The sequence below is a fragment of the Salvelinus namaycush genome, chromosome 7 (assembly GCF_016432855.1).
Source record: "Salvelinus namaycush isolate Seneca chromosome 7, SaNama_1.0, whole genome shotgun sequence".
Taxonomy (NCBI): Eukaryota; Metazoa; Chordata; class Actinopteri; order Salmoniformes; family Salmonidae; genus Salvelinus; species Salvelinus namaycush.
The window spans coordinates 56,099,357-56,114,008 of record NC_052313.1 but is presented as its reverse complement, the minus strand read 5'-3'; the positions used below and the strand labels follow the sequence as shown (position 1 = coordinate 56,114,008).

At 53.0% G+C, this 14,652-nt stretch overlaps 2 protein-coding genes across 2 annotated transcripts in view; both read left to right on the top strand.

The window, feature by feature from the left end:
* LOC120050855 (interleukin-1 receptor accessory protein-like 1) overlaps positions 1-14,652 on the top strand; it is an 838,450-nt gene that overhangs the window by 658,332 nt on the left and 165,466 nt on the right. The window lies entirely within an intron of this gene.
* The window catches only part of LOC120050264 (BCL-6 corepressor-like), a 76,395-nt gene that overhangs the window by 36,986 nt on the left and 24,757 nt on the right, over positions 1-14,652 (top strand). Inside the window, exon 8 of the mRNA XM_038996842.1 lies at positions 476-754. Coding sequence (XP_038852770.1) covers positions 476-754 — 279 coding nt within the window. The remainder of the gene's footprint in view (positions 1-475; positions 755-14,652) is intronic.

Below are 14,652 nucleotides of genomic sequence, written 5' to 3'. Positions count from 1 at the left end.
GAGGGAGGGATGGAGGAGAAAGGAAGTGGAGGACGGCATAAAGGATAACCTCGGCAGAGAGGGACTGAGAGAGGGAGGGATGGAGGAGAAAGGAAGTGGAGGACGGCATAAAGGATAACCTCGGCAGAGAGGGACTGAGAGAGGGAGGGATGGAGGAGAGCAGCTCAGACTGTAAAAATAGAGGGAAGGGGAGTCTGAAAGAGGGACCGCGCTCTGATAACCTCAGTATCGTGTTCCTCTTTCAGACTCTTTCTCTCCTCTCCTCCTCTGTTCTGTTCCCCCACTCCACGGCCATGTGTCAGTATGGGACGAGTCTGTAGGGCAGCGTCTTGTCGAGCAACACACACACACACACACCCACAGGAAAGAGGATAGCGTTATCTCAGGATGTGTGTGTGGAAGATTTCTGTGGAAGATCTGACATGCAGACTCTTATTACGTTCTCCCTCTCTCTCCCTCCCCCCATCACACACAGCAGGTCAAGGAAAAGCGATGCAGCGAGAAGCGGAGGAGGTCTTCATCCCTGTCGGATTACTCCCACTCCTCCCCTGCCCCCCCTCTCACACCGCCCCCCCAGCTCAGCCCTCTGCCCAGCCCTACAGAGACCCAGGACCGCACGCCAACCCCCTCCAACCCCCCGCTGCCCACCTCTACCCCTGCCAGCCGACCCATGCCTCCCGAGGCCCGCAGGCTCATCGTCAACAAGAACGCAGGAGAGACCCTGCTCCAGAGGGCTTCCCGCCTAGGATACGAGGTAAGATGATTTAATAACATGTGTGGAAGGGCTGTGTAGGGTGCTAGTGTGTTGGTTTGAAGGGCTGTACGGGGTGCTAGTGTGTTGGTTTGAAGGGTTGTACGGGGTGCTAGTGTGTTGGTTTGAAGGGTTGTACGGGGTGCTAGTGTGTTGGTTTGAAGGGTTGTGCGGGGTGCTAGTGTGTTGGTTTGAAGGGTTGTACGGGGTGCTAGTGTGTTGGTTTGAAGGGCTGTACGGGGTGCTAGTGTGTTGGTTTGAAGGGCTGTACGGGGTGCTAGTGTGTTGGTTTGAAGGGTTGTACGGGGTGCTAGTGTGTTGGTTTGAAGGGTTGTACGGGGTGCTAGTGTGTTGGTTTGAAGGGCTGTACGGGGTGCTAGTGTGTTGGTTTGAAGGGCTGTACGGGGTGCTAGTGTGTTGGTTTGAAGGGCTGTACGGGGTGCTAGTGTGTTGGTTTGAAGGGTTGTACGGGGTGCTAGTGTGTTGGTTTGAAGGGTTGTGTGGGGTGCTAGTGTGTTGGCTTGAAGGGCTGTACGGGGTGCTAGTGTGTTGGTTTGAAGGGCTGTACGGGGTGCTAGTGTGTTGGTTTGAAGGGCTGTACGGGGTGCTAGTGTGTTGGTTTGAAGGGCTGTACGGGGTGCTAGTGTGTTGGTTTGAAGGGCTGTGCGGGGTGCTAGTGTGTTGGTTTGAAGGGCTGTACGGGGTGCTAGTGTGTTGGTTTGAAGGGCTGTACGGGGTGCTAGTGTGTTGGTTTGAAGGGCTGTACGGGGTGCTAGTGTGTTGGTTTGAAGGGCTGTACGGGGTGCTAGTGTGTTGGTTTGAAGGGCTGTACGGGGTGCTAGTGTGTTGGTTTGAAGGGCTGTACGGGGTGCTAGTGTGTTGGTTTGAAGGGTTGTGCGGGGTGCTAGTGTGTTGGTTTGAAGGGCAGTACGGGGTGCTAGTGTGTTGGTTTGAAGGGCTGTACGGGGTGCTAGTGTGTTGGTTTGAAGGGCTGTACGGGGTGCTAGTGTGTTGGTTTGAAGGGCTGTACGGGGTGCTAGTGTGTTGGTTTGAAGGGCTGTACGGGGTGCTAGTGTGTTGGTTTGAAGGGCTGTACGGGGTGCTAGTGTGTTGGTTTGAAGGGCTGTACGGGGTGCTAGTGTGTTGGTTTGAAGGGCTGTACGGGGTGCTAGTGTGTTGGTTTGAAGGGTTGTGCGGGGTGCTAGTGTGTTGGTTTGAAGGGCTGTACGGGGTGCTAGTGTGTTGGTTTGAAGGGTTGTACGGGGTGCTAGTGTGTTGGTTTGAAGGGCTGTACGGGGTGCTAGTGTGTTGGTTTGAAGGGCTGTACGGGGTGCTAGTGTGTTGGTTTGAAGGGCTGTACGGGGTGCTAGTGTGTTGGTTTGAAGGGCTGTACGGGGTGCTAGTGTGTTGGTTTGAAGGGCTGTACGGGGTGCTAGTGTGTTGGTTTGAAGGGCTGTACGGGGTGCTAGTGTGTTGGTTTGAAGGGCTGTGCGGGGTGCTAGTGTGTTGGTTTGAAGGGCTGTACGGGGTGCTAGTGTGTTGGTTTGAAGGGTTGTGCGGGGTGCTAGTGTGTTGGTTTGAAGGGCTGTACGGGGTGCTAGTGTGTTGGTTTGAAGGGCTGTACGGGGTGCTAGTGTGTTGGTTTGAAGGGCTGTGCGGGGTGCTAGTGTGTTGGTTTGAAGGGCTGTACGGGGTGCTAGTGTCTTGGTTTGAAGGGCTGTACGGGGTGCTAGTGTGTTGGTTTGAAGGGCTGTACGGGGTGCTAGTGTGTTGGTTTGAAGGGCTGTACGGGGTGCTAGTGTGTTGGTTTGAAGGGTTGTGCGGGGTGCTAGTGTGTTGGTTTGAAGGGCTGTACGGGGTGCTAGTGTGTTGGTTTGAAGGGCTGTACGGGGTGCTAGTGTGTTGGTTTGAAGGGTTGTACGGGGTGCTAGTGTGTTGGTTTGAAGGGCTGTGTGGGGTGCTAGTGTGTTGGTTTGAAGGGCTGTGCGGGGTGCTAGTGTGTTGGTTTGAAGGGCTGTACGGGGTGCTAGTGTGTTGGTTTGAAGGGCTGTACGGGGTGCTAGTGTGTTGGTTTGAAGGGCTGTACGGGGTGCTAGTGTGTTGGTTTGAAGGGCTGTGCGGGGTGCTAGTGTGTTGGTTTGAAGGGCTGTGCGGGGTGCTAGTGTGTTGGTTTGAAGGGCTGTACGGGGTGATAGTGTGTTGGTTTGAAGGGCTGTACGGGGTGCTAGTGTGTTGGTTTGAAGGGCTGTACGGGGTGCTAGTGTGTTGGTTTGAAGGGCTGTGCGGGGTGCTAGTGTGTTGGTTTGAAGGGCTGTACGGGGTGCTAGTGTGTTGGTTTGAAGGGCTGTACGGGGTGCTAGTGTGTTGGTTTGAAGGGCTGTACGGGGTGCTAGTGTGTTGGTTTGAAGGGCTGTACGGGGTGCTAGTGTGTTGGTTTGAAGGGCTGTACGGGGTGCTAGTGTGTTGGTTTGAAGGGCTGTACGGGGTGCTAGTGTGTTGGTTTGAAGGGCTGTACGGGGTGCTAGTGTGTTGGTTTGAAGGGCTGTACGGGGTGCTAGTGTGTTGGTTTGAAGGGCTGTGCGGGGTGCTAGTGTGTTGGTTTGAAGGGCTGTGCGGGGTGCTATTGTGTTGGTTTGAAGGGCTGTACGGGGTGCTAGTGTGTTGGTTTGAAGGGCTGTGCGGGGTGCTAGTGTGTTGGTTTGAAGGGCTGTACGGGGTGCTAGTGTGTTGGTTTGAAGGGCTGTACGGGGTGCTAGTGTGTTGGTTTGAAGGGCTGTACGGGGTGCTAGTGTGTTGGTTTGAAGGGCTGTACGGGGTGCTAGTGTGTTGGTTTGAAGGGCTGTACGGGGTGCTAGTGTGTTGGTTTGAAGGGCTGTACGGGGTGCTAGTGTGTTGGTTTGAAGGGCTGTATGGGGTGCTAGTGTGTTGGTTTGAAGGGCTGTACGGGGTGCTAGTGTGTTGGTTTGAAGGGCTGTACGGGGTGCTAGTGTGTTGGTTTGAAGGGTTGTGCGGGGTGCTAGTGTGTTGGTTTGAAGGGTTGTACGGGGTGCTAGTGTGTTGGTTTGAAGGGCTGTACGGGGTGCTAGTGTGTTGGTTTGAAGGGCTGTACGGGGTGCTAGTGTGTTGGTTTGAAGGGCTGTACGGGGTGCTAGTGTGTTGGTTTGAAGGGCTGTACGGGGTGCTAGTGTGTTGGTTTGAAGGGTTGTACGGGGTGCTAGTGTGTTGGTTTGAAGGGCTGTACGGGGTGCTAGTGTGTTGGTTTGAAGGGCTGTACGGGGTGCTAGTGTGTTGGTTTGAAGGGCTGTGCGGGGTGCTAGTGTGTTGGTTTGAAGGGCTGTACGGGGTGCTAGTGTGTTGGTTTGAAGGGCTGTACGGGGTGCTAGTGTGTTGGTTTGAAGGGTTGTGCGGGGTGCTAGTGTGTTGGTTTGAAGGGCTGTACGGGGTGCTAGTGTGTTGGTTTGAAGGGTTGTACGGGGTGCTAGTGTGTTGGTTTGAAGGGCTGTACGGGGTGCTAGTGTGTTGGTTTGAAGGGCTGTACGGGGTGCTAGTGTGTTGGTTTGAAGGGCTGTACGGGGTGCTAGTGTGTTGGTTTGAAGGGCTGTACGGGGTGCTAGTGTGTTGGTTTGAAGGGCTGTACGGGGTGCTAGTGTGTTGGTTTGAAGGGCTGTACGGGGTGCTAGTGTGTTGGTTTGAAGGGCTGTACGGGGTGCTAGTGTGTTGGTTTGAAGGGCTGTACGGGGTGCTAGTGTCTTGGTTTGAAGGGCTGTGCGGGGTGCTAGTGTGTTGGTTTGAAGGGCTGTACGGGGTGCTAGTGTGTTGGTTTGAAGGGTTGTGCCGGGTGCTAGTGTGTTGGTTTGAAGGGTTGTACGGGGTGCTAGTGTGTTGGTTTGAAGGGCTGTGTGGGGTGCTAGTGTGTTGGTTTGAAGGGCTGTACGGGGTGCTAGTGTGTTGGTTTGAAGGGCTGTACGGGGTGCTAGTGTGTTGGTTTGAAGGGCTGTACGGGGTGCTAGTGTGTTGGTTTGAAGGGCTGTGTGGGGTGCTAGTGTGTTGGTTTGAAGGGCTGTACGGGGTGCTAGTGTGTTGGTTTGAAGGGTTGTGCGGGGTGCTAGTGTGTTGGTTTGAAGGGCTGTACGGGGTGCTAGTGTGTTGGTTTGAAGGGTTGTACGGGGTGCTAGTGTGTTGGTTTGAAGGGCTGTACGGGGTGCTAGTGTGTTGGTTTGAAGGGCTGTACGGGGTGCTAGTGTGTTGGTTTGAAGGGCTGTACGGGGTGCTAGTGTGTTGGTTTGAAGGGCTGTACGGGGTGCTAGTGTGTTGGTTTGAAGGGCTGTACGGGGTGCTAGTGTGTTGGTTTGAAGGGCTGTACGGGGTGCTAGTGTGTTGGTTTGAAGGGCTGTACGGGGTGCTAGTGTCTTGGTTTGAAGGGCTGTACGGGGTGCTAGTGTGTTGGTTTGAAGGGCTGTACGGGGTGCTAGTGTGTTGGTTTGAAGGGCTGTGCGGGGTGCTAGTGTGTTGGTTTGAAGGGCTGTGCGGGGTGCTAGTGTGTTGGTTTGAAGGGCTGTACGGGGTGCTAGTGTGTTGGTTTGAAGGGCTGTACGGGGTGCTAGTGTGTTGGTTTGAAGGGCTGTACGGGGTGCTAGTGTGTTGGTTTGAAGGGCTGTACGGGGTGCTAGTGTGTTGGTTTGAAGGGCTGTACGGGGTGCTAGTGTGTTGGTTTGAAGGGCTGTACGGGGTGCTAGTGTGTTGGTTTGAAGGGCTGTGCGGGGTGCTATTGTGTTGGTTTGAAGGGCTGTACGGGGTGCTAGTGTGTTGGTTTGAAGGGCTGTGCGGGGTGCTAGTGTGTTGGTTTGAAGGGTTGTACGGGGTGCTAGTGTGTTGGTTTGAAGGGCTGTACGGGGTGCTAGTGTGTTGGTTTGAAGGGCTGTACGGGGTGCTAGTGTGTTGGTTTGAAGGGCTGTACGGGGTGCTAGTGTGTTGGTTTGAAGGGCTGTACGGGGTGCTAGTGTGTTGGTTTGAAGGGCTGTACGGGGTGCTAGTGTGTTGGTTTGAAGGGCTGTGCGGGGTGCTAGTGTGTTGGTTTGAAGGGCTGTGTGGGGTGCTAGTGTGTTGGTTTGAAGGGCTGTACGGGGTGCTAGTGTGTTGGTTTGAAGGGCTGTACGGGGTGCTAGTGTGTTGGTTTGAAGGGCTGTACGGGGTGCTAGTGTGTTGGTTTGAAGGGCTGTACGGGGTGCTAGTGTGTTGGTTTGAAGGGCTGTACGAGGTGCTAGTGTGTTGGTTTGTTCTTCTGTCTCTCTCTCCCTGGGTAGTTTTTCGTTCATTCTCTCCATCTCGTTCAGTTTACGTCTGCTAGTTCTCTCTCCCTTCACTTGTCTAAGAGACGAGAGGCCATGTGAGAGCCCTCCACCAGGCACAGAGCAGTCGCCTAGCTAGCATACACACTGCTTTCCCTCTCTCTCTCTCACACACACTGCTTTCCCTCTCTCTCTCTCTCACACACACTGCTTTCCCTCTCTCTCTCACACACACACACTGCTTTCCCTCTCTCTCTCTCACACACACACACTGCTTTCCCTCTCTCTCTCACACACACACACACTGCTTTCCCTCTCTCTCTCACACACACACACTGCTTTCCCTCTCTCTCTCACACACACACACTGCTTTCCCTCTCTCTCTCTCACACACACTGCTTTCCCTCTCTCTCTAACACACACACACTGCTTTCCCTCTCTCTCTCTCACACACACACACACTGCTTTCCCTCTCTCTCTCTCACACACACACACACTGCTTTCCCTCTCTCTCTCTCACACACACACACACTGCTTTCCCTCTCTCTCTCTCACACACACACACTGCTTTCCCTCTCTCTCTCACACACACACACACTGCTTTCCCTCTCTCTCTCACACACACACACACTGCTTTCCCTCTCTCTCTCACACACACACACACTGCTTTCCCTCTCTCTCTCACACACACACACACTGCTTTCCCTCTCTCTCTCACACACACACTGCTTTCCCTCTCTCTCTCTCACACACACACACTGCTTTCCCTCTCTCTCTCTCACACACACACACTGCTTTCCCTCTCTCTCTCACACACACACACACTGCTTTCCCTCTCTCTCTCTCACACACACACACACACTGCTTTCCCTCTCTCTCTCTCACACACACACACTGCTTTCCCTCTCTCTCTCACACACACACACTGCTTTCCCTCTCTCTCTCTCACACACACACACACACTGCTTTCCCTCTCTCTCTCTCACACACACACACACTGCTTTCCCGCATACACTTATCCTGCTCTCTCACACACAGACTTGCTGGAGTACGGCTCTGCTCTCTCACACACAGACTTGCTGGAGTACGGCTCTTCTCTCTCACACACAGACTTGCTGGAGTACGGCTCTGCTCTCTCACACACAGACTTGCTGGAGTACGGCTCTGCTCTCTCACACACAGACTTGCTGGAGTACGGCTCTGCTCTCTCACACACAGACTTGCTGGAGTACGGCTCTGCTCTCTCACACACAGACTTGCTGGAGTACGGCTCTGCTCTCTTCTCTCTCCAAATCTCCAGTAGCTCTTAACCCTTTCCTACCACATCCAACCCAGTTTCCCAAAACTATATTTTAAAAAAGTGCCCCTAAAAAACCCACAATTTGGATAAAAATGAATCTTCTCCCTTTCCTGGTCTAAACCCTGGGAATATTAGGAATATTGGGATTAAGGCCGTCCATGACTAATTTGTCCCCCCAGATTAATGAGCGTGTGGATTAGTTCCAGCAGGGCTGCCTGAAAGGACTGGCACCGCTCGCAGGAAACCAACCATTAATGCTGTTTGGAACGCATGACTCGTCCTCTCCCTCCCTTCCTCCTCCCTTCATCCCCGTCTTCTTACTCTCCAGTGCAAAACATTGTAGTTTTAAAGGAGACTGCAGTAGAAAGACAACCTTTTGAGACGCGGGGAGATGAGCTGGGGGTAGAGAGGGTCTCAAACTCAATGTGGTTTTTACTTGAGGTGGACAGCAGGACAGATAGAGTTGGTGTTGGAGGGAATTGGCAGTGTGTTCTATGAAATGGGAAGATATAACGGTTTGGAGGTGGGAGAAATGGTTTCCCTCTAGATCAAAGGTAGGGTTGGTTTTAGTAGACCAGCGTCTGTGGCCAGGGTTTTGAGTGTGTGTGTGCTCTCCGTAGTGTGTGTACTGGAGGCAGTGAGGCATGCGCTCCAGACGGAGCTCTTTGATTTCTACGAGAGGAGGAGAGGAGGAGGAGGGCAGATTTAATCCTGTAGCGTCCACTCTCCACCTCCCTTTCCTTGTTCTTCTTCTCCTCCGCTAGCCCTGTCCACCCCTGAGCCCTCTCTCCCCCCCCTCGTTCCCCGCTCGGCGCCGCTAGCCCTGTCCACCCCTGAGCCCTCTCTCCCCCCCCTCGTTCCCCGCTCGGCGCCGCTAGCCCTGTCCACCCCTGAGCCCTCTCTCCCCCCCCTCGTTCCCCGCTCAGCGCCGCTAGCCCTGTCCACCCCTGAGCCCTCTCTCCCCCCCCCCCGTTCCCCGCTCGGCGCCGCTAGCCCTGTCCGCCCCTGAGCCCTCTCTCCCCCCCTCGTTCCCCGCTCAGCGCCGCTGGACATGGCTGCTGTGTTTGAGCGTAAACCCAACGGCATCTTGTTTTTCTAGCCTTCAGGGTTTTTTCCTCCCCTCCCTCCGTCTCTCCCTCCCTCGCTTCCTCTCTCTCTCTCTCTCCCTCCTTCGCTTCCTCCCTCCCTCTCTCCCTGGCTCCCTCCCTCCTTCAGCGGGCCCTGACAGGAAGCTTTTCTAACTGCCTGCGTGTGATAAGCCACAAGCAGCTCCCTAGGGCCGCCCGCACTCTCTCTCTCTCTCACGCACACAGCGCAGCGCAGCATGGCACAGCAGACAGTGAGCACTGTAGAGAATGCAAGAGCAAGAGAGAGAGGAAGACTGTGAAATACGACAGGGCTGCGAGGCCGGGCCTTTCAACGCGCCGCTCCCTCCCTCCCTCTCCTCCCCCACTTCCTCTCCTCCTCCCCCTCCACTCCACACGCTGGGCTTGCCGCCTGCACGCCTGCTTTCGTTTCACAGCCCCTCCAAAACAAATTCCAGTCAGTGTGCAAAACTGGGAGGCTCCGTTGGATCGATCTCTCCCGCAATCTTCACACTTGTATCACTTAGCCTTAGGACTGCCTTTAATTACACACACTCACAGCGCACACACGCACACACTCACACCACACACATGCAAATTCACACTCGGATTGTGGAATATCACTCCGGCAGCAGTGCAGAATCTCAATTGCTGGGGTGTGTGTGTGTGTGTGTGTGATGTATATATCTACAGTGAGTCTTGTGTATTTGCGTGTGGGTTTGGAGTGCAGTGTTTGAGTGGAATGAGGATCTGTGGTGAGGCATGGCGTTGGTTTGTGCTTCTTACTGTGGATGCAAGAGACTGTTGTTTTTATCTGCTTGAATGGTTGACGTTGGTCATGCAGCCATTTCCATAGTCTCTCTGATCACAGCATCTATTCATTATTATAACTGGGAGAGAGCACCTATCAGTTCACCACTAATAATATTTAGATTTTATTCAGCTGTTTTGGCTTTGTCTTATTTATTCAGATGAATTGGGTGTATTTGTTAAATAGGGAATATCTAGATCATTTGTGACTTTGTTTGCCGCTAAAATAAGCGATAGGATCCATCCACCATGTTGCTTGCTTCTGTCATGTATGTGAGGTCAATGTTCATGGACGGAAGGAGGTGATGGAAGGAGGTGATGGAAGGAGGTGAGGGAAGGAGGTGAGGGAAGGAGGTGAGGGAAGGATAGAAAGTGCATAGTACTGAGACTGGTCCTCCTGTCTTTGTGTTGTCACTCTCTTGTCACCGACCAGCTAGCAGCGCCATACAAACACACACACACACTCGACACAGTGTGTCTCCACTCCAACACACACACACAGCCCTACCGGCTGTTGCCTTTTAGTCATTTAGCAAACGCTTATCCAGAGTGACTTACAGTAGTGAGTACATACATTTAATATAATATTTTTGTATTTTAATTTTACTGGTCCTCCGTGGGAATAGAACCCACAATGCTCTTCCAACTGAGCTACACGGGGACCAGCCAAAAGCCCTTTGACATGCATACACACAAACACTCACTTCCTGCATATTTCAGAATCCTTTAGTCTTTGCGATGCGTGTCGCGACACATGAGTGGTCGCTCTCTCTCTCTCTCTCTCTCTCTCTCTCTCTCTCTCTCTCTCTCTCTCTCTCTCTCTCTCTCTCTCTCTCTCTCTCTCTCTCTCTCTCTCTCTCTCTCTCTCTCTCTCTCTCTCTCTCTCTCTCTCTCTCTCTCTCTCTCTCTCTCTCTCTCTCTCTCTCTCTCTCTCTCTCTCTCTCTCTCTTTCTTTCTTCACAATCCTGCCGTGCCGAGGATGCCAATGGGATATGTTAATGAGGCTGGGTTGAAAATGAGTCAAGGCTTTGTCCTGTACCTGCCAGAACTAATAACACACACACACACACGCACACACACCGGGATGGGCACACCTAATTGTACTCATTTGCATGCTTACGTGTCCAAAGTAACTGATTGTCCTCACACATGCCATCCATAAAAACCACTGGAGGTTTTACTTCCTCAAGAGTTCACACGAATGACCTTTAAAAACACACGTGCAGCACATTCAATACAGACACTCATAAAGGCTAACAAACACCTATAGCTCTGCCCTCTAAAAATGCATGCTCACGCCATCTCTTTCACCCGCTCGCTCTCACTCACACACACACACAGGCCCTTATGTGAGAGTGCTGTAGGGTGTTATCGCAGCTCGTATCCTCCTCTCTCTTGTCTGTCTGCCAGACCTCAGAGACGCAGCCGTTCAGACACATCCCCAGTGCGTGCGTGCGCGCGCACGCTCACACACACACACCCTCTCCATATCCCCAGGCCCCCCACTGCTCTCTCGACACCCCCTCTCTCGCCACACTCCCCCTTCAACGCTGTACTCCCACTCACTGGCTGAATGAGTACAAGAAAAAAGCCAGAGAAACGAGAAGGAGAAAGGAGAGATCACGCCCGCTCAATTAAAAGCTCCACTTAGTGTGCCCCGGCCTTTTCACGCTCCCCCTCTTTTTTCCCTCCTCTTCTCCCTACTCCTCTGTTCTTTTCTCTCCATCGTAATACACTGTGTGGTCTCCTAGTCTTTGTCTGCTGGTGAATGCAGGGTAAAATTAGAACCAGCATCAGAGAGAGCTCTAAACCACGCTGTTGTTTTTCACTTCCTGATTATCTAAACGGCGCCGGCCTAGATGACGCTTAGGACACAGTGAAAAATGGACAATATGCCCGTGTAGCGTGTGTGTATGTCCGAGTGTGCGTGTGTGTCCCAGTCTGTCAAGTGTTAGTAGATGAGAAACAAGGCTTCAGCATTCTCAAGGTTGGAATCTCTCTCTCGCTCTCCTCGCTCTAACCTCCATATGCATTTAAATTCTAACACTTCTTTGTGAGACTTGTCTATCATTAGCGTATGTGTGGGTTTGTGAGGTAGTTAGGTAGGTAGTGTGTGGTTGTGTTCTCTAGGTGATAGAGTAGCTAGAGGGTTAACAGTCTGTGGGGGGGGGTGAGTGAGCTAGAAGGCCATCCGCCCTGAGGAGGGAGAGATTAAAGAGGAACTATGAAAGGAGAGAGGAGAGAGGGGAGAGGGAGGTGAAAGGAGAGAGGGAGGTGAAAGGAGAGAGGAGAGAGGGGAGAGGGAGGTGAAAGGAGAGAGGGAGGTGAAAGGAGAGAGGAGAGAGGGGAGAGGGAGGTGAAAGGAGAGAGGGAGGTGAAAGGAGAGAGGGGAGAGGGGAGAGGGAGGTGAAAGGAGAGAGGGAGGTGAAAGGAGAGAGGAGAGAGGGGAGAGGGAGGTGAAAGGAGAGAGGGAGGTGAAAGGAGAGAGGGGAGAGGGGAGAGGGAGGTGAAAGGAGAGAGGGAGGTGAAAGGAGAGAGGAGAGAGGGGAGAGGGAGGTGAAAGGAGAGAGGGAGGTGAAAGGAGAGAGGAGAGAGGGGAGAGGGAGGTGAAAGGAGAGAGGGAGGTGAAAGGAGAGAGGAGAGAGGGGAGAGGGAGGTGAAAGGAGAGAGGGAGGTGAAAGGAGAGAGGAGAGAGGGGAGAGGGAGGTGAAAGGAGAGAGGGAGGTGAAAGGAGAGAGGGAGGTGAAAGGAGAGAGGAGAGAGGAGAGAGGGGAGAGGGAGGTGAAAGGAGAGAGGGAGGTGAAAGGAGAGAGGGAGGTGAAAGGAGAGAGGAGAGAGGGGAGAGGGGAGAGGGAGGTGAAAGGAGAGAGGGAGGTGAAAGGAGAGAGGAGAGAGGGGAGAGGGAGGTGAAAGGAGAGAGGGAGGTGAAAGGAGAGAGGGAGGTGAAAGGAGAGAGGGAGGTGAAAGGAGAGAGGGAGGTGAAAGGAGAGAGGGAGGTGGGTGTTTTACTGCGACGGGAAAGAAATCAACAACCCTGTGCTCTCCGCTGCGCTCCTCTCCTCTGGCGGCCATTAAAGCTGTGCTTTATCATGTGTTTAATGCCCCGCTTAGCTCCACCGACCGACCAGCCGGCTGGAAAACAGACAGACCTCCACAGCTCACTACAGCCCGCTGTGCTTTTAATATGTGGAACTGTACCATGTACACGTTCATAGCAAAATTAGGCCTAGTAGCTACCACACCACAGTAGTAGACTAGTAGCTACCACAGTAGTAGACTAGTAGCTACCACACCACAGTAGTAGACTAGTGGCTACCACACCACAGTAGTAGACTAGTAGCTACCACAGTAGTAGACTAGTAGCTACCACACCACAGTAGTAGACTAGTGGCTACCACACCACAGTAGTAGACACCACATCACAGTAGTAGACTAGTAGCTACCACACCACAGTAGTAGACTAGTAGCTACCACACCACAGTAGTAGACTAGTAGCTACCACACCACAGTAGTAGACTAGTGGCTACCACACCACAGTAGTAGACACCACACCACAGTAGTAGACTAGTAGCTACCACACCACAGTAGTAGACACCACACCACAGTAGTAGACTGGTAGCTATCACACCACAGTAGTAGACTAGTAGCTCCCACACCACAGTAGTAGACTAGTAGCTACCACACCACAGTAGTAGACTAGTAGCTACCACACCACAGTAGTAGACTAGTAGCTACCACACCACAGTAGTAGACTAGTAGCTACCACACCACAGTAGTAGACACCACACCACAGTAGTAGACTAGTAGCTACCACACCACAGTAGTAGACTAGTAGCTACCACACCACAGTAGTAGACTAGTAGCTACCACACCACAGTAGTAGACTAGTAGCTACCACACCACAGTAGTAGACTAGTAGCTACCACACCACAGTAGTAGACACCACACCACAGTAGTAGACTAGTAGCTACCACACCACAGTAGTAAACTAGTAGCTACCACACCACAGTAGTAGACTAGTAGCTACCACACCACAGTAGTAGACTAGTAGCTACCACACCACAGTAGTAGCTACCACACCACAGTAGTAGACACCACACCACAGTAGTAGACACCACACCACAGTAGTAGACACTACACCACAGTAGTAGACTAGTAGCTACCGCGCCACGGTAGTAGACACTACACCACAGTAGTAGACTAGTAGCTACCACACCACAGTAGTAGACTGGTAGCTACCACACCACAGTAGTAGACTAGTAGCTACCACTCCACAGTAGTAGACTAGTAGCTACCACACCACAGTAGTAGACTAGTAGCTACCACACCACAATAGTAGACACTACACCACAGTAGTAGACTAGTAGACACCACACCACAGTAGTAGACACCACACCACAGTAGTAGACTAGTAGCTACCATACCACAGTAGTAGACTAGTAGCTACCACACCACAGTAGTAGACACCACACCACAGTAGTAGACACCACACCACAGTAGTAGACTAGGAGCTACCACACCACAGTAGTAGACACTACACCACAGTAGTAGACACCACACCACAGTAATAGACACCACACCACAGTAGTAGACTAGTAGCTACCACACCACAGTAGTAGACACCACAGTAGTAGACTAGTAGCTACCACACCACAGTAGTAGACACTACACCACAGTAGTAGACTAGTAGCTACCACACCACAGTAGTAGACACTACACCACACCACAGTAGTAGACACCACACCACAGTAGTAGACTGGTAGCTACCACAGTAGTAGACTAGTAGCTACCACACCACAGTAGTAGACTAGTAGCTACCACACCACAGTAGTAGACTAGTAGCTACCACACCACAGTAGTAGACTAGTAGCTACCACACCACGGTAGTAGACTGGTAGCTACCGCGCCACGGTGGTAGACTGGAAGCTACCGCGCCACGGTGGTAGACTAGTAGCTACCGCGCCACGGTAGTAGACAGGTAGCTACCGCGCCACGGTAGTAGACTGGTAGCTACCGCACCACGGTGGTAGACTGGAAGCTACCGCGCCACGGTGGTAGACTGGAAGCTACCGCGCCACGGTGGTAGACTGGAAGCTACCGCGCCACGGTGGTAGACTGGAAGCTACCGCGCCACGGTGGTAGACTGGCAGCTACCGCACCACGGTGGTAGACTGGTAGCTACCGCGCCACGGTGGTAGACTGGAAGCTACCGCGCCACGGTAGTAGACTAGTAGCTACCGCGCCACGGTAGTAGACTGGTAGCTACCGCGCCACGGTGGTAGACTGGAAGCTACCGCGCCACGGTGGTAGACTGGAAGCTACCGCGCCACGGTGGTAGACTGGAAGCTACCGCGCCACGGTGGTAGACTGGTAGCTACCGCGCCACGGTGGTAGACTGGCAGCTACCGCACCACGGTG